General features: G+C 37.1%; 1 protein-coding gene across 1 annotated transcript in view; it reads right to left on the bottom strand.

The window, feature by feature from the left end:
* The window catches only part of LOC126278700 (uncharacterized), a 128,627-nt gene that overhangs the window by 90,503 nt on the left and 19,121 nt on the right, over positions 1-19,003 (bottom strand). The window contains exon 3 of the mRNA XM_049979003.1: positions 18,460-18,566. Within this exon, the coding sequence (XP_049834960.1) occupies positions 18,460-18,566 (107 nt within the window). The remainder of the gene's footprint in view (positions 1-18,459; positions 18,567-19,003) is intronic.

The raw sequence follows: 19,003 nt of genomic DNA, 5'->3' as shown, positions 1-19,003 counted from the left end.
CTCCTGGAAATGGAAAAAAGAACACATTGACACCGGTGTGTCAGACCCACCATACTTGCTCCGGACACTGCACAGAGGGCTGTACAAGCAATGATCACACGCACGGCACAGCGGACACACCAGGAACCACAGTGTTGGCCGTCAAATGGCACTAGCTGCGCAGCATTTGTGCACCGCCACCATCAGTGTCAGCCAGTTTGCCATGGAATACGGAGCTCCATCGCAGTCTTTTACACTGGTAGCATGCCGCGACAGCGTGGACGTGAACCGTATGTGCAGTTGACGGACTTTGAGCGAGGGCATATAGTGGGCATGCGGGAGCCCGGGTGGACGTACCGCCGAATTGCTCAACACGTGGGGCGTGAGGTCTCCACAGTACATCGATGTTGTCGCCAGTGGTAGGCGGAAGGTGCATGTGCCCGTTGACCTGGGACCTGACCGCAGCGACGCACGGATGCACTCCAAGACCGTAGGATCCTACGCAGTGCCGTAGGGGACCGCACTGCCACTTCCCAGCAAATTAGGGACACTGTTGCTCCTGGGGTATCGGCGAGGACCATTCGCAACCGTCTCCATAAAGCTGGGCTACAGTCCCGCACACCGTTAGGCCGTCTTCCACTCACGCCCCAACACCGTGCAGCCCGCCTCCAGTGGTGTTGCGACAGGCGTGAATGGAGGGACGAATGGAGACGTGTCGTCTTCAGCGATGAGAGTCGCTTCTGCCTTGGTGCCAATGATGGTCGTATGCGTGTTTGGCGCCGTGCAGGTGAGCGCCACAATCAGGACTGCATACGACCGAGGCACACAGGGCCAACACCCGGCATCATGGTATGGGGAGCGATCTCCTACACTGGCCGTACACCTCTGGTGATCGTCGAGCGGACACTGAATAGTGCACGGTACATCCAAACCATCATTGAACCCATCGTTCTACCATTGCTAGACCGGCAAGGGAACTTGCTGTTCCAACAGGACAATGCACATCCGCATGTATCCCGTGCCACCCAACGTGCTCTAGAAGGTGTAAGTCAACTACCCTGGCCAGCAAGGTCTCCGGATCTGTCCCCCATTGAGCATGTTTGGGACTGGATGAAGCGTCGTCTCAAGTGGTCTGCACGTCCAGCACGAACGCTGGTCCAACTGAGGCGCCAGGTGGAAACGGCATGGCAAGCCGTTCCACAGGACTACATCCAGCATCTCTACGATCGTCTCCATGGGAGAATAGCAGCCTGCATTGCTGCGAAAGGTGGATATACACTGTACTAGTGCCGACATTGTGCATGCTCTGTTGCCTGTGTCTATGTGCCTGTGGTACTGTCAGTGTGATCATGTGATGTATCTGACCCCAGGAATGTGTCAATAAAATTTCCTCTTCTTGGGACAATGAATTCATGGTGTTCTTATTTCAATTTCCAGGAGTGTAGATCAGGAACAGCAGAGGTCCCAGGATGCTTCCCTGTGGAACACCTGATATCACTTCAGTTTTACTCGATGATTTGCCATCTATTACTACAAACTGCGACCTTCCTGACAGGAAATCATGAATCCAATCTCAAAAGAGTTTACAAACTTTCTTGACAAAAGAAGAATCTTTACAATGTTATATCATTATTTTGTAAATGAATCCAGAAATAAATTTCATAATTAGCATTGGATTGTGCAACTAATAATATGAATTTTAAGTGTGCCAGATAGTTTGTAATTTCAAATATTTCTAAACGAAGAATAATTTTAGCTGTATTGATTGTTGCAACTTAATTTCTTTTTTTACATTTCAGTCTGAAATACAATACATCATATACAAAATCATATGATATTCTTTTAGCTAATACAAGATTTAAAATACATTTTTGTATAGCATTTTTCTATAAAGAAAAAAAAGAAGCAATGCTACAGGGGGTGTCCCATTGCACACCTTCACACCTTTCCAGTGAGTACCAATATATTGTTTTCATATTGTTGATACTATACTATATATATTAAAGAAAAATAAGTCTACAACTAATGCCATCTATGAATTTATAAATAATGCCCTGGAAATATAATAATACTCCACTGGCAGCAATGGCATTTTTTAGACTTACGTATAGACTTTGGCACTGTGGGTCACAACACAGTTGGATAAGCTCCAACTACACAGAATTAGAACTGCACTAAAATGGTTTACATTACATATGAAAAACAGGAAAAAAACAAATATAACATAAACTAAAGGAAAATACTTAGGAAATATTTCTCATTTGAAAAAAAAAAGCTCTAATAAAAGGAGTTCTCCATGTATCCATTGCAATAGATGAACTAGACCTAAATGTTGAGTTACAAATGGATCTTTTTTTTTTCACAGGATGCAATGCAAGAATTATTATTACAGGAGACCCCACTATTCAACAGTAAGCAGCTGTAAATAAATTTACAGTCCAACTAAATGGATGATCTGAGCTGAATGACTATCTACCATGAGTTGAATAATATGTGTAGACATAGTATCTATTAAGATTATAGAAGTTGAAAAGTATAGGAGGACTCTAGGGTATTAAATGAGGTACTAAGAAGTGAGAGTGAAGTGTAAAATAGATTTGTATTTTTACCAGGAAATATTTAATTATAATGTACATAAAGATGTATACTAGGGCAATGAACCATAAGGCCTACTCATAAAGGATAAGGGGGACGTACCTGACATTTGCTAAAGATATAGGGCAGGTGTACCTGCATGGAGCTAGGATGACCTGTGGCCTGATGAATAGGGATGTTTGGTGATGGGGCGTACCTACCAGAACGGGAGGAGGAAGGGCACTCATAGGGTCAACCCACATGTAAGGTATAGGTGCTGATCCAAGGGGAAAAGGACAGTATCATGACAGAAGTATACAGTTTTAGGAATTATTCTGGTAAGTTTGAATTCTATATACCACTACCATTATTATGTGTTATTAATGTCAGAAAGGACACTTTCAATTCCCAGAGTTCCTCCAGACTACAAACTACTGTGAATAATGAAACTAGTATGTGCTACAGAAAAAATAGTACACAGAATTAGAATAAAGGATGAAATAATGAAGTGCCTATGACACCTGGTGTTTATGATTGGAAATCAGAAATGTTGTCAACATGATTTCTAGTCATAAAGAACTGACTCCAACATAAGATGAAATGCTCAAGTTGTTGTTATCAAAGTAGAATGAAAAAAGAAGAGCTAAGTATTAAATAAAAGGCTGTCCACAATTATTAAAAGAAATAGAATGTATACTGGTTAAAATGTGAATTAGTATTATGTGGGATATTAACATACATGATGATTATGTATAAAATATCACATATTTGAGCTGAGATGGGGACATGTAGTGCTTTGAGAATTTCTGTGTAAATTCTTGAACCACCTGTCCTTCTAGCATTTCAAACACATGACATTTTAAATGTAAGTTGGAGAGTGTATCTACTTCTCCACCTGTTTCTGTGTGCAGGCTGGAAGTTTGTTATGAGAAGACAGGAAGCGTGGTGGTCAAACGACACCAAGTGTTTGCTGCTAGCGCCACAGAAGCCATGATGAAAGAACAAGAAGTAATTATGTAGTACTCTTTCCTGTTTTAGCGACTGTGGTTATTGTTAAAGAGAAATGAACAATTGATTGTAGACTTTTAAGTACTTCATGTATAGGACTTGCCAGAGGCAAGGCAGGTTCATAAATTATGTGGTTGTTAAATTAACTTTATTGCAGATATATTTTAAAGAGTCTAATGCATGATGAATGGTTGACTTGTAAACATTCGAATATTGATGTGAGAAATGGTGAATATGTTATTTAAGGAAGTTGAAATATACCAAGACTGAACTTAAAGTATTCTTTGAGTACTAAATTATTTCAAAAGTAGAGAGTGAGTCTTACAAATTCCTGTTAACCAGCAGTATTCTTTGGAGAAGAAGTTTTTGGAGATTGATGTAGCCGAAAATCAATAGAAGATGATTGGATGTACATACCAAGTAAGTCAACCGATGCAAGAGAGGTGTGAATTTCTCAATCCAACTTCACAACCCTTCTTATCGCCCCACACCGTTAGAAGTAATGGCACCACTTCAATGCATTGTGTATATTGAAAATCTATACTTAAATGCAGATTCTCATAAAATGATCTTATCTGATGATTCCATCACAATTGTATTGATAAGGGACAATAAATAAGAACTATGAAAACCAGTAAAAAGCAGTCACCAAACAAAGGAGACAAGATACTGGCAGAAGTAAAGCTGTCAGGACTGGGCGTGAGTCGTGCTTCGGTAGCTCAGATGGTAGAGCACTTGCCCGCGAAAGGCAAAGGTCCCGAGTTTGGGTCTCAGTTGGGCACAGAGTTGGGCTCCGCTGCAGAGTAAAAATCTCATTCTAGTCACCAGACAAATTAGCAACTGGGGACAAAATGATCCTATTTTTTAAAAAAAGACCAGAGATAAAATCACTGAGACTCATGTAAAGCCGTCTTTAGGATGATTAGAATTCCTCCTTTACCCATATCTACACATCACTGCATCAAAATATGCTTTCTACATGTAAGTGTCACTTTATAATGAACTTCCCCCACACTTTTAAACAAATACTTACATGAAACTTTTACAATCATATTTATAGCAGCACTGTCTCCACTCCATTGAAGAATATTTAAATTTATGACAGGTGCTGTAAAAATTATGTAAATGAATGAAATGTATGCATAGAAATCACATTTATTTGTATATTTATAAATTGTCTTGTCCAGTACCTAATGCAAAAGCCGCTTTTGTAGACAACAGGAACAATAAAAATACAACGCAATCCTAATATGTTGTATCCTGGTAAATGTCCTTTGCAATGCACTCTTCAGTTGTTTTGTAAAGTTCTAAATTTGTTCATGTTTACATTCATACTTCTACTGCCACTGCTATCATGGTTAATGCATACTGCTAATATGTTTACCTTATTTAAAGTTCTATTTCAAAATAATTGTATTTCAAAACAATTTGATTCCTTTTTCTCCCCTTGAGGCAGATAAATGTCATGGCTGTCTAGAGTTCACCTGGCACATAGTATTAACTGGCGCTGTTGTACCTGCCGTGCTTGCCAAAGAGATGGGTGGGATAAATTCCATGGCATCTCAGATATATACAAGGTCCACTTATATTAATGTGACCACCACCTATGTTTGATATTATGGTTCAATAATCACTCACAAATGGCAGGTGGGACCACTAACTGTAGGATGGTCAGCAGTGTGTCAGGGGGATGTGGGAAACAGTGCAGTCATTGTTGTAATGTGGGAATGGAGTAATTTATCTGACATCCAAAAGACCATGGTAACTGGCTTCTGGGGCAAGGGTACAAGTGTTCCTAAAATGGCATCTAAGTAGATGCTTGGTTCATTCCCCATTCTGACTGCTGTTCATTGGCAATGAAGGTTGGAATTTACACACCAGTACCACAAATCAATGTGCACTGGGTAGTGGCAGGTGGCCTTTTCAGATGAATCACATTTTATGTTCCATCAGATAGATGGCTATTGTCCTGTACTCTGTGAAACCTCTGAAAGCAAACACCGTGCATTATTTGTCAAATGTTTCCAGTCTGGAGGAAGGAGAATTATGGTCTGGGGACGTTTTTGTGGAATTATCTGGGTGATCTTGTCATTCTGGAATGCACAATCAATCAATGCAAGTATGCATCTATCATTGGGGATCACATTCACTGCTACATGCATTTGATTTTTCCTTGGCATGTGGACATCTCCCAGCAGGACTATGTGTGCGGTTTGAAGAACACAAGGATGAGTTTACTGTACTCCCCTGGTCTCCACACCACATGGATTTAAGCCCAATCAATAATCTGTGGGACTACCTTGATCAGGCAGTACTTGCAATGGATCCTCAACAGAGAAACCTAATGCAGCAGGTCATGGCACAGGAGTCAGCATAGCTCCACATCTGTGTCAGTACCTTTCAGAACCTCATTGACTCTCTTCCTAAATGTCTTGCAGAGGTCCACACTGGAAAGTGGTTATTCAGGCTTTTGGTAGGTGGTCATATTGTGTCTGGACTGTTTAGTTTTCTTGGTAACATTATTTATCTCTTTAAGGTTCATGATTCTATTGAGAGGCACAGAAGAAATTTCAATTAACTATTTTGAGTGATCTGTAGCTTTTATGGAAAAATGTATTCATATTAATAAAGAAAGAGGACTATATTCTTTACATATCAGTTATAAAAACAGATCAAAATTGAGGTCTCAAATACACACAGGTATATGAATTAGCTGCCTTTCCTCAAAACCAACTGAACATGTTTATGAGAACAAGTCCATAAAGGAAGAATTACTGTAGCTTGCAGAGCATAGATGTGTGTTTAGATGTAGAGGTTGTAAGACTGTGGTTGTATTTGATATGGATAAGTTTCAATAAATTGCAGTTTCACACAACTCTTGCCTGTTCTCAGGTCCTTTCACTTGTTTTGGTGTTTAGTGGCGCTACCATTTAAGATAGGAAAGTTAGATTCAGTGCAATATTTCTGAGGGCACAAGTTACGGCCAGGTGCAGGCCTGATGACAGTAAGTTATGTTTACCAGTGGCTGTGAAGAAGACTGGAGGACACAGGTCTGTAGAACCATTGAAAAGAGTAAACACAGTGATTTGTTTGGTGCAAGTTACAGGCAGAAGGGGCCCACTGACCTAACTAGATGTGATGAGTACATGACTCAGAATGGTGCGTTAGCAAAACAGAGATGCACAGCTGCGTATAAATAGGCGCTGGTTCACTAACAAGGCATTCAGGTGTGACAGCTCTCCTGGATGGTGGGGCATGTTATACCACCTGCAATTTGTAATCCTAGTAATTTAAATTGACTCTCCACTTATTTCTATAGTTTAATGTTGTAATGTTGTAGTTTTTACTTTGTATCATTTTTCTTGTGAGAAAATGTTCCACAGATATGAAAATCTGAATGCCATGTCCTGATGTATATATAAATTATGACTTGTGTAGGAGATAATTTTCTTAAGTTTTCTCTAATATGTTATACATCACAAATTTCTATACATCTGTGTTCTATCTATTGGCATCATTATGTACACCATTTGGCAAACCTTATAGTAGGTCACAAAATATTGTAAACACATTGTTTCCAAATCATATGAGGGGGATATTGTAAAGGGACATCCTCTTCTAGCATTACTTTTCCTCAACAGAAATAGTAGACACAAGAAATATTTTTTGAATTTTGGATAGTTCAATATTATCTCTACTGTTTTTCTGAAAAATCTCATATAATTTCATACACAAATTGTTCTATTTCAAGCTAAAATCTATGAAAAGGAATTACTTTATTTTTGTTGTCACAATCAATATGTACTAGTTCAAAATATGCAGTTTATTTTTTTTTTGAAGCATTTGAAATTACAAAATATATGGCACATCTTTTATTTTTATAATTAATTACACAATCATGCACTATTTATTATGTTTCTTTCTGGATTCATTTATAAAACAATAATAATAAACTAATACAAATTCATTTGTCAAGAATGATTGTAAACCCTTTGGAGTATTGTTGTTACTGGAGAGCCAAGTAGTAGTAAGCATTCCTCTATGTGATCAGATGTGTTCTTTATTTCAGATGAACAATGTCAATTCAGTTTCGTTAATGTGAAAATTGAAAACAGTGTGATATAGTATAATTTGGCACAAATAAACAGAAACAAATCCTGCACAGACATTCTTCAAATTCATTTAGATCAATTTCACCATAAGAACCTAAAATGTGAAAATTTCAGCTTCAAGAATCAGACTCCTGGACATGAAGACCTGGAGCCAACTTCACGAGAAAAGAGAAGAAAAAGGTTTATTGTAAATCTTACTTCTCTCGAATCTTATGAAAAAACTTAACCATAAAGACAGTAGTGATAACAAAGGAGACAGGCATAGATTACAATAATAATATCCAAGATGATGTGAATTTATTCATGTCTGTGTGAGTTCATCTATAGAATTTTCATCGCAGTTTAAACTATTTTGATAAGACTCTATAGGCCAGCCCACTCAGATCAATTACGTGTATTAATTTAGTAAACAAAGCTCGACACTGGTTTTCATGCAGTGTCAATCTGTTCTTGAAATTAATTACAACTCTCAAAGTAGAGACCATTTTGCTGAAAGAAAATGGACTGTAGGAGAAATTTGAGAAACATGAGAAGACGGACAGCCTAAGAAAATAGCAGCAACAGATGTGGAAGATTGTGCAGACTGACTGAAAAATAAAGGTAAGAAAAATATGTATCAAAGACTGAAGTACATAATGGTTAGTCAATAATTCTTTACCTATATAAATGTTATGCATATTCACCATTTAGCACAGATGCTGAGTCACAAATAGCTTTTGGCCCGTAAGGCCTTTGTCAAAAATAGATGATAGACATACACACACATCTATTTTTGATGACAGTCTTATGGGCTGACAGCTTTATTTGAAACAGTCTTTTTGTTGCACCTATCTGTGACTCAGGAGGTCTGCTACACAGTGAGTGTCAACTTTACTATTGTTACATTACATCCTGGATTTTCCATCGTATGATTGTTACATATATTGTGATTAATAATATGTAACACATGATAACTTGATTCAGTTTATGCAAAGTAAGTCATAAAATACTTATAATAATTTTATTTGTTTGTCTGTTGTGGTATTCAGTCCTGAGACTGGTTTGATGCAGCTCTCCATGCTACTCTATCTTGTGCAAGCTTCTTCATCTCCCAGAACCTACTGCAACCTACATCCTTCTGAATCTGCTTAGTGTAGTCATCTCTTGGTCTCCCTCTACGATTTTTACCCTCCACACTGCCCTCTAAAACTAAATTGGTGATCCCTTGATGCCTCAGAACATGTCCTACCAACCGATCCCTTCTTCTGGTCAAGTTGTGCCACAAACTTCTCCTCTCCCCAATCCTATTCAATACTTCCTCATCAGTTATGTGATCTACCCATCTAATCTTCAGCATCCTTCTGTAGCACCACATTTCAAAAGCTTCTATTCTCTTCTTGTCCAAACTAGTTATCGTCCATGTTTCACTTCCATACATGGCTACACTCCATACAAATACTTTCAGAAACGACTTCCTGACACTTAAATCTATACTCGATGTTAACAAATTTCTCTTCTTCAGAAACGATTTCCTTGCCATTGCCATTCTACATTTTATATCCTCTCTACTTCGACCATCATCAGTCATTTTGCTCCCCAAATAGCAAAACTCCTTTACTACTTAAAGTGTCTCATTTCCTAATCTAATTCCCTCAGCACCACCCGACATAATTCGACTACATTTCATTCGCCTCGTTTTGCTTTTGTTGATGTTCATCTTATTTCCTCCTTTCGAGACACTATCCATTCTGTTAAACTGCTCTTCCAAGTCCTTTGCTGTCTCTGACAGAATTACGATATCATCGGCGAACCTCAACATTTTTATTTCTTCTCCATGGATTTTAATACCTACTCCGAATTTTTCATTTGTTTCCTTCACTGCTTGCTCAATATACAGACTGAAAAACATTTAGGAGAGACTACAACCCTGTCTCACTCCCTTCACAACCACTGCTTCCCTTTCATGTCCCTCGACTCTTATAACTGCCATCTGGTTTCTGTACAAATTGTAAATAGCCTTTCGCTCCCTGTATTTTACCCCTGCTACCTTCAGAATTTGAAAGAGAGTATTTCAATCAGCATTGTCAAAAGCTTTCTCTAAGTCTACAAATGCTAGAAATGTAGGTTTGCCCTTCCTTAATCTAGCTTCTAAGATAAGTCGTAGGGACAGTATTGCCTCACGTGTTCCAGTATTTCTACGGAATCCAAACTGATCTTCCCCAAGGTCAGCTTCTACTAGTTTTTCCATTCGTCTGTAAAGAATTCATCATACATCTTGCTCACCAGATGGTAGAGTTTTGTCAGGACTGGCTCTCCCAAGGCCATCAGTAGTTCCAATGGAATGCTGTCTACTCCGGGGGCCTTGTTTCGACTCAGGTCTTTCAGTGCTCTGTCAAACTCTTCACGCAGTATCGTATCTCCCATTTCATCTTCATCTACATCCTCTTCCATTTCCATAATATTGTCCTCAATTACATCGCCCTTGTATAGACCCTCTATATACTCCTTCACCCTTTCTGCTTTCCCTTCTTTGCTTAGAACTGGGTTTCCATCTGAGCTCTTGATGTTCATACAGGTGGTACTCTTATCTCAAAAGGTCTCTTTAATTTTCCTGTAGGCAATATCTATCTTACCCCTAGTGAGATGTGCCTCTACATCCTTACATTTGTCCTCTAGCCATACCTGCTTAGCCATTTTGCACTTCCTGTCTATCTCATTTTTGAGATGTCTGTATTCCTTTTTGCCTGCTTCATTTACTGCATTTTTATATTTTCTCCTCTCATCAATTAAATTCAATATTTCTTCTGTTACCCAAGGATTTCTACTAGCCCTTGTTTTTTACCTACTTTATCCTCTGCTGCCTTCACTACTTCATCCCTCAAAGCTACCCATTCTTCTTCTACCATATTTCTTTCTCCCATTCCTGTCAATTGCTCTCTTATGCTCTCCCTGAAACTCTGTTCAACCTCTGGTTCTTTTAGTTTATCCAGGTCCCATGTCCTTAAATTCCCACCTTTTTACAGTTTCTTTAGTTTTAATCTACAGGTCATAACCAATAGATTGTGGTCAGAGTCCACATCTGCCCCTGGAAATGTCTTACAATTTAAAACCTAGTTCCTAAATCTCTGTCTTACCATTATATAATCTATCTGAAACCTGTCAGTATTCCCAAGCTTCTTCCATGTATACAGCCTTCTTTTATGGTTCTTGAACCAAGTGTTAGTTATGATTAAGTTGTGCTCTGTGCAAAATTCTACCAGGCGGCTTCCTCTTTCATTTCTTTGCCCCAGTCCATATTCACCTACTACGTTTCCTTCTCACCCTTTTCCTACTACCAAATTCCAGTCACCCATGATTATTTTATTTTCGTCACCCTTCACTATCTGAATAATTTCTTTTATTTGATCATACATTTCTTCAATTTCTTACTCATCTGCACAGGTAGTTGGCATATAAACTTGTACTACTGTAGTAGGTGTGGGCTTCGTATCTATCTTGGCCACAATAATGTGTTCACTATGCTGTTTGTAGTAGCTTACCCACATTCCTATTTTCCTATTCATTATTAAACCTACTCCTGCATTACCCCTATTTTATTTTGTGTTTATAACCCTGTAATCACCTGATCAAAAGTCTTGTTCCTCCTGCCACCGAACTTCACTAATTCCCACTATATCTAACTTTAACCTATCCATTTTCCTTTTTAAATTTTCTAACCTACCTGCCTGATTAAGGGATCTGACATTCCACGCTCCGATCCGTAGAACGCCAGTTTCCTTTCTCCTGATAATGACATCCTCTTTAGTAGTCCCCACCCGGAGATCCGAATGGGGGACTATTTTACCTCCGGAATAGCTTACCCAAGAGGACGCCATCATCATTTAATCATACAGTAAAGCTGCATGCCCTCGGGAAAGATTACGGCCTTAGAATTCTATCATCTGTGTGTAACATGCAGTGTCTTTTAGTTACATATTATTCATATGTACACTCAATTCTTAGCTATGGCATTCTTTTTTGGGGAACAAATCCACAAAATATGAACACAATTTTCAAACTCCAGAAAAGAGCCATAAGAATAATAACCAGAAATAGTAGTCGAGCTCATTGTAAAGATCTGTTCAAAACACTGGGAATTTTAACTGCTCCATGTGAACACATTTACCAGTCAGTTGTACACATCAAAAGTAACATTGGCAATTACTGCACAAACAGCTCTGTCCATGACCATGCAACAAGAGATAGACTCAACTTACATTTACCAAGAAAAAATAAACATAAAACTCAAAACAGCATTTTCTACCAAGGAATAAAACTGTACAATAAATTACCAAAAGAGATTAAAGAAATTTCAAAAATACACTTATTTAAGAAGGCAGCTAAAAAGTACCTGTTATGCAATACATTTTATACATTGAAGGATTACTTAGATAAAGCAGAGTAGGGGTTTGATAAAAAAATGTTATACAAACAAATAATAATATTAATGATGATTATAAAACATCCAATATTCCACATAACACCTTCACTTTATTATTTTTCTTCTTTTTTCCTTTCTAGAGACACTCTCCCCTCAAGCTATGCATAGCACAATACTAACACCTCTTCCTCTTTCTGAGCTCAACATCTCACTCATTATGAAGGGATGCTGACTCAGTTTTTCAGGATAGCAAATGGGAACTTGCAGTACAGAAAATGGCCCAAGGATCACCTGTGTGTGTGTGTGTGTGTGTGTGTGTGTGTGTGTGTGTGTATGTAGTGAGTGAAGTGTTATGAAACAATGTGTGTATAGTGTGTGCAGTGACTGATAGTGAAATATGAGTGAATAGTGTGGCATTACATTATTTAATGAGTTATTTGTAAATAAATTATTGTATACCAGGAGTAAAATCTAATGATTGTCTCTAACTAGAAGTCTGTAAATATATGTGTATACGAATTAGCTTATTGTAAATTGATCTAAACTTGTAAATACTTTGACATGTCCTATATCCTTGTAAAAAGAGATCTACGGATGAATAAAACTACTACTACTACTACTACTACTACTACTACTACTAGTTTCCCCTTGCTTTCAGCCGTTCGCAGTACCAGCACAACAAGGCCGTTTTGGTTATTGTTACAAGGCCAAATCAGTCAGTCATCCAGCCTGTTGCTCCTGCAACTACTGAAAAGGCTGCTGCCCCTCTTCAGGAACCACACGTTTGTCTGGCCTCTCAACAGATACCCCTCCGTTGTGGTTGCACCTATGGTACAGCTATCTATGTTGCTGAGGCACGCAAGCCTCCCCACCAACGGAAAGGTCCATGGATCATTTGATCATACACATTAATGAATTCGCATAAGGATATTGGCAGAATTATGTACGTAATTCTGTGTGGTGGTGGACGAGAGGACAGGTTGTGATATAATTGCCCTGTTGATATTTAAATAGTGTAATGATAATCCAGTACACTGCTCTCATATTGCTTTGTGACAATATCTGTGCATGTTGCCTCTCTCAAGAAAATTGTATTTTTATTTCTGCATATAACTCATTAAACCTGAATCCCCCACAAAATTATAGTTTCACAACTCTTATTTGAGCATATGGTTTGATTATTAGTATTTTCTAATCAGTGAGAAAATTTCATTCATGAAACTGAAATTATGTAATTGTTATTTCATTGAATTATTTCCATATCCAGTGAGCATTTGCAGAATGCTGCAACTAGAACAACCTTGTCATTTGCCCTCATTAAGTCATTTCTTGTGCAAGGCAGGTAGTGTTTTATTTCAGAAGAAAACCTAACTATTTGTATAAACTACTTAAAAAACCTGGTAAACTGAAGAATCTACAGAATGGCCTCACAACAGCAGAGTACTCTAACAATATCAACAATGAATCATGTAAGTTTTATATGTAATCCTCATTTTAATTTAATCTCATGTTTGCTGGAACAAAATTATGTAGATCATGCACCATATTGAATTATTCAGTTATCCCACAAAGTGAAATGGGAACTTACAGTTTACACTGGTAAGACAAAATCAAGAAAATTTTTTTAGATGCAGTATGCTTCGATATCCAGTAAACATCATGTTACAAATGAGGAAAAAGGTGTATGAAGAGGTTTGGAATGATGTATTGTTGTATTGGTTCTTATCTTTAACCATTGAACTCTTTTTCCCAATAACAGTTTCAACTTCAATTGTTGTGCTTCGAGAAATTCTGTGTAAATTATAGAACCACTCAGCCTTCCAACATCTTGAACACCCAATATTTTGGTTGTGAGTGGGAGAAAGGAACCCTATTTACTGTTCACCACCTTTCTGTGTGTGCAGGTTTGAAGTTTGTTGTGAGACGGTTGTAGACGTGGTGATCAAATGGCACTGGCAAATGTTTGCTGGTTGTTCCATGGAAGCCTTAGTGAAAGAACAAGGAGTGTTTCTGTATTCTGTGCTGTTTTGTAACTTTAACTATTGTAATGGAAAAACAGAACAGTGGAGATATTGTTAATTGATGCTCATCTTGGACTTGGAGAGGATAAGACGTGTATTCAGATTCAGCATGAGAATGGACTTGCTTTTTAAGCCAACTTTCTCTTATGTGTAAGTGAACTTTGTCTCTAACCTTTGGATATGTCAGGAGACTTACTTGACAGTGTTTGTTTAAGTGGAGAACGAGATTTGTAAAAGTTTTTATGTTTGAGTATACATCTTTAAGTGAAGCAAAAGAAACTACGTACGTCTGCAATTTTTTTAGAAGTAGAAAGAGTCTTGAGAAATTCCTGTTCCTAGCAAATATACTCCAGAGAAGAAGAGAAAAGGAGGTTGCAGAAGCAAGCTAACTATCAAGGAAAGTCTGCTGACCATCTCAAGTAAGTTGCATTGTTAAAGAAGTGGGAGTTTACACAAATACTTCACCACTTTAAGTCGTCCAAAGCATTAGAACTTGGTGATCTGGGTGAAAGGACAGAAGAGAGCAGGACTTTTCTGAGAAAATGAGATAAGAAGATATTACATGTTGCCATAGCAGCCGAGTATAACAAGGTGAGAGAACCATTACGAGAAACTGGATTAAACCTAAAAATCAAGTGGAAAAAATTAATAAATGCAAGAAAAGGAAAGCCGTAAGAAAGTCGTAATATTAAAAGAAAAGAGAGAAGATCTCATTGTATTAGACTAAGAAAAATATGTCGAGAACAATTTGACTGAGAAGATCCTTTGTGGGGAGCAGACAGACGTGGAAACATACATCCAACACCACTGTCACCAGATATTGCTCACTGGTGCTGTTTCCACATCCCCTTGCTGGCGCAGCCTAAACTCTTCACCAGGTAAGTGTAAAACAGTATTTTATTGTTGGTGTGTAAAGTTGGATAAATTGTTGAGTGAACTGGATTAATGTTGTTGTTGCACTTAGAGTTAAGTTTTTAAATGCGTACTATATCTAAAGCTCATAAGAATATGGATAATGTGAAACAAGTAGAAGAAACTCAAGAACCTGCTATGACTATGAGAATCAGTAGAGAAATACCATACTGGACTGAGTTAGCAAATTTAATCGAAGCACAAAGTACAGCTTCAAATGCTCAAATTCTGACTTTAGGTGAAAACTAGAAGCCCAGAGTTTACAATTAAATGAAACTTTAAATTCTAGATTAAGTGCTCAGAATGAAACTCTAAGAAAAGAAAAAGATTTGGTACATTCTAATTTAAATGCTGAAAGTGAAGTTCTAAATTACAAGAGTGAAGCCTTGAATAGTCTAGCAACAAATATAGATATACTAAAGACTGAATTTGACACACTAAATAGTAAAGCTGAAAATCTGAAATAAGATTTAAAGAAAGAATTAACAAGTTCTTTGAACATTCATTTAAACCAACTGTTCACTGACATTAGTAACAAGCAGAATGATACTTTCCAAGATTTAGCAAAAAGATTAGAATTTGACATTGAAGATAAATGTAATAATGTGGAATCTGAGCTTAGTGGAAAGTTAGGATCATTTGAAAATGTATGTAATGTTATTAAGTTCGATGCTGTAAAGCAGAGACTGCATACCTTAAAAGGGAATGTTGATAAGAGTAGTGAATTAATACCAATAATCCAATCACAAATTACAGGTGTTAATACACAAATATAAAATGTAGAAAGAAGTTTCCAAGAGAGGATAGCTAACTGATGCATTAAATATAAGTAGTCTAGAGGAGCAGGTAGAGGAAATTATAGATTGGAAAGTCACTGAGAGAATAACATACAGGAATGCATCACCTAACCCTTCTTCTGAATTTACTGATACCAGGAAGAGCATATACAAACTCCGGAGAGAAATCAAACTTATCCAGAAACAAGTAGAAAAAAGAGTGTCTTCACCTTGTGTTAACTAGGGATGTGGTGACTGATTTGCAGTGGGAGGCTTTCATAAGAAGTTTAAAGAGAAATACTGGTCTGCCAGTTTACAAGAAACATTAATATCAGATCCATGGGACCTGGGCAGAGTCATACACTCCCGAGAACTTTAACATTCTGAGTTAACGGGTAGAGTGGTGACTATCAGATCCTCAGTTGTTTTTGGTGTTTCTTCCAAAATAATTTTCCCACTCCGAATTCCCTTCAAATATTAAACTATTCTGTCATCTATTCCTAAAATCTTAAGCTATCCTATAATCTTATTACCTAGAAAACTGGACATGACAACAACTTAGGCGACTCACAGAATAAGAAAGAAAGTGATCTCTAGACATGAAATAAAATGAACAGAATATTATATTAGTGGAAAAAGGTAATGTGATGGTACTATTTAAACAGGGTAATATCTAGATGACATAAACTGAATAGGATTTTATATTTATGGAGAAATATAATATCAAGTGAATACTTGAACAACTGTTATACTGTACTGCATAGATGCTCTATTTTGTATAGAATATTTTATACCTTTTATTATGTTGTTGTTGTGGTCGTGGTGTAAATTGGGGGGTTTGTATCAGTTTTGGAAAGGGGTGGTTATTGTGGATAAAAGCATGGTTTACGAGAACACATAAATCACGACTAACACAAAACACGCACCACACCTTTCAGACAACCCTCACAAACAAGTGTGCCTGATTCTTCACCATTTGCTGTTTCTATAGGGTTGCTAAGATTTCCTTCGGGGACCTCAAGGGTGAAGGTGGGAATGTCCATTCTGTAGGATATGATGTAACACCAAACCTCCTCCGGCTTCTCACTCAAGTACCTGCGAGGTAGGGGTCCTGGGGAAATGGAGTGGGAAGGGTTTCCTCTCACTGAGTCTATCTTCTTTCTCTTCTTCACTCTTAGCAATCATTTCTATTGTTTTATCTCTTACTTCTGATTTTAGGACCTATCTATTTTTCCCTCTTTCCATATTCATCTACTTCTATCACAGAAGTCCTTTCTTGTTTCTGTGATTTCCAATAACCTACATCTTATCTTCAGATGAGAAGGCCAAAGAATCAGACTACACAAACACACATCGGCATACACACAAGAAGACATATAAACACAAACATTAAGATTACATATTAGGAACCTGATGCGATGTGAGAACCATCAGGTGTATAAACTTTGACAATTTCCTAGTATACATAAGATGGAGACATGATTAATGAAAAAGAACATAAGCCAAAGAATAGTTGATTATGACAGACATTAAGGAATGCCAGTCTAACAAAGGCCAAGTGTAACATAGATTTTTTATTTTTACCAGAAAATATTTAATTATAGTATACATAGGGGAATGTACGCTGGAGGTAACGGACCATGAGGCCTACTCAGAAAGAATGATGGGGTCATACCCAGCATTTAATGAATATAAAGGGCAGGTGTACCTACATGGAGATACAATGACCTGTAGCTGAATGAATAAGGATGTTGTGTAAAGGGGAGTACCTACCAGAATGGAAAGAGGAAGTATGCTCATATGGTCAACCCACAGGCAAGGTATAGGAACTGATCCTAGGAGAAAAGGACAGTATCATGAAACAACTCAAAAATTTTATAGGAATTATTCTGATAAGCTTGAATTCTATACACAATGAGTATTATTACGTTTTATGTAAGTTTATGAGTGTCCAATGGAATGCTTTCATGGTACCAAGAGCTACTCCAAACTACATAAATTATTGAAACTAGTACAGTGTTAAAAAGAGGTAGTACAAAAAGTTGACAACCAGAGATAGATTGTTCATATGTCATAAACTCCCTGAAATTATGTAAGTTTATGAGTGGAAAGATGTCAGAAAAAAAGAAAGAAAAAATAATAGTCTTTATGATTCCTAGATATTAAAAGAGCTGACTCCAACATTGAGTGTAATGCTCACATTTTATTATTAAAGTAAAGTGAAGTAAAGAAAAAGAAACTATTGACATCTGCTTAATTTTACAAGTAGAAAGAGTCTTGAGAAATTACTGTTCCTAGCAAATACACTCTGGAGAAGAAGAGAAAAGGAGGTTGTAGAAGCAAGCTAACCAGAAAGGAGAGTCTGCTGACCATCTAAAGTAAGTCATATTGTTAAAGAAGTGGGAAAAGAAGTGGTAGTTTACACATGTACTTCACCACTTTTAAGTTATCCAAAGCATTAGACAGTCACTCATTATTGTCTATATTTCATGTATATTTTATATTTTACTTGTTTTTATGTTTCCTTTACTGACATATGTTCTGAATGTATCACAGGATATGGAATGAGTCAGTTCTGCAACTTTTTATGATACATTGTATGGTATATAAACTTAATGATAAAAGATACACTGATATCCATCATCATCACAGAATGAGATGTGCTTAAAAGTACATACTCTTTTGTTTCAAATTGTGATGCTGCAAATTCCATGATGTTCCCACAAAAGTCATTTATTTCTATGTTTTTTAGTGGATCAGCTCCATGTTCCAACAGAGTTTCACACTGAAATCAGTAAGAGCATATAAGAACTTGGACAATTCGATAGAATTATTTCTTTCTTTTACATATTTGGCTTCTAGAAGAGATTTTCATTAACAGAAAACATGCAAGAATAAAATAAAATATTATTTATATTATACATGTTTTTGACTTTATACTGGAATCAATTTTCATAAAAAATTTCATCTGATTTCTTAATAATTCCAAGTCTATGCAGATTTCGAAAAATAAATGCAATAATTACTCTAACTGCTCTATTCACAACAAACACAGTTAACTAACTACTGAAAAAAAAAAAAAACCAACTGAAGTGCACATCTTAAATAATATGTGCTATGCAGTCAAGAATTATTTATGTCATAAATGAATGATAAAGAACTTTTCTCATTCTATGTAACAGGTTACTTAAAAAAGGCTTTAAGAATAATTACAAAAAACTC

The sequence above is a fragment of the Schistocerca gregaria genome, chromosome 1 (assembly GCF_023897955.1).
Source record: "Schistocerca gregaria isolate iqSchGreg1 chromosome 1, iqSchGreg1.2, whole genome shotgun sequence".
Classification (NCBI taxonomy): domain Eukaryota; kingdom Metazoa; phylum Arthropoda; class Insecta; order Orthoptera; family Acrididae; genus Schistocerca; species Schistocerca gregaria.
The sequence above is the reverse complement of the archived record's forward strand: the minus strand, read 5'-3'. Positions and strand labels throughout refer to the sequence as shown.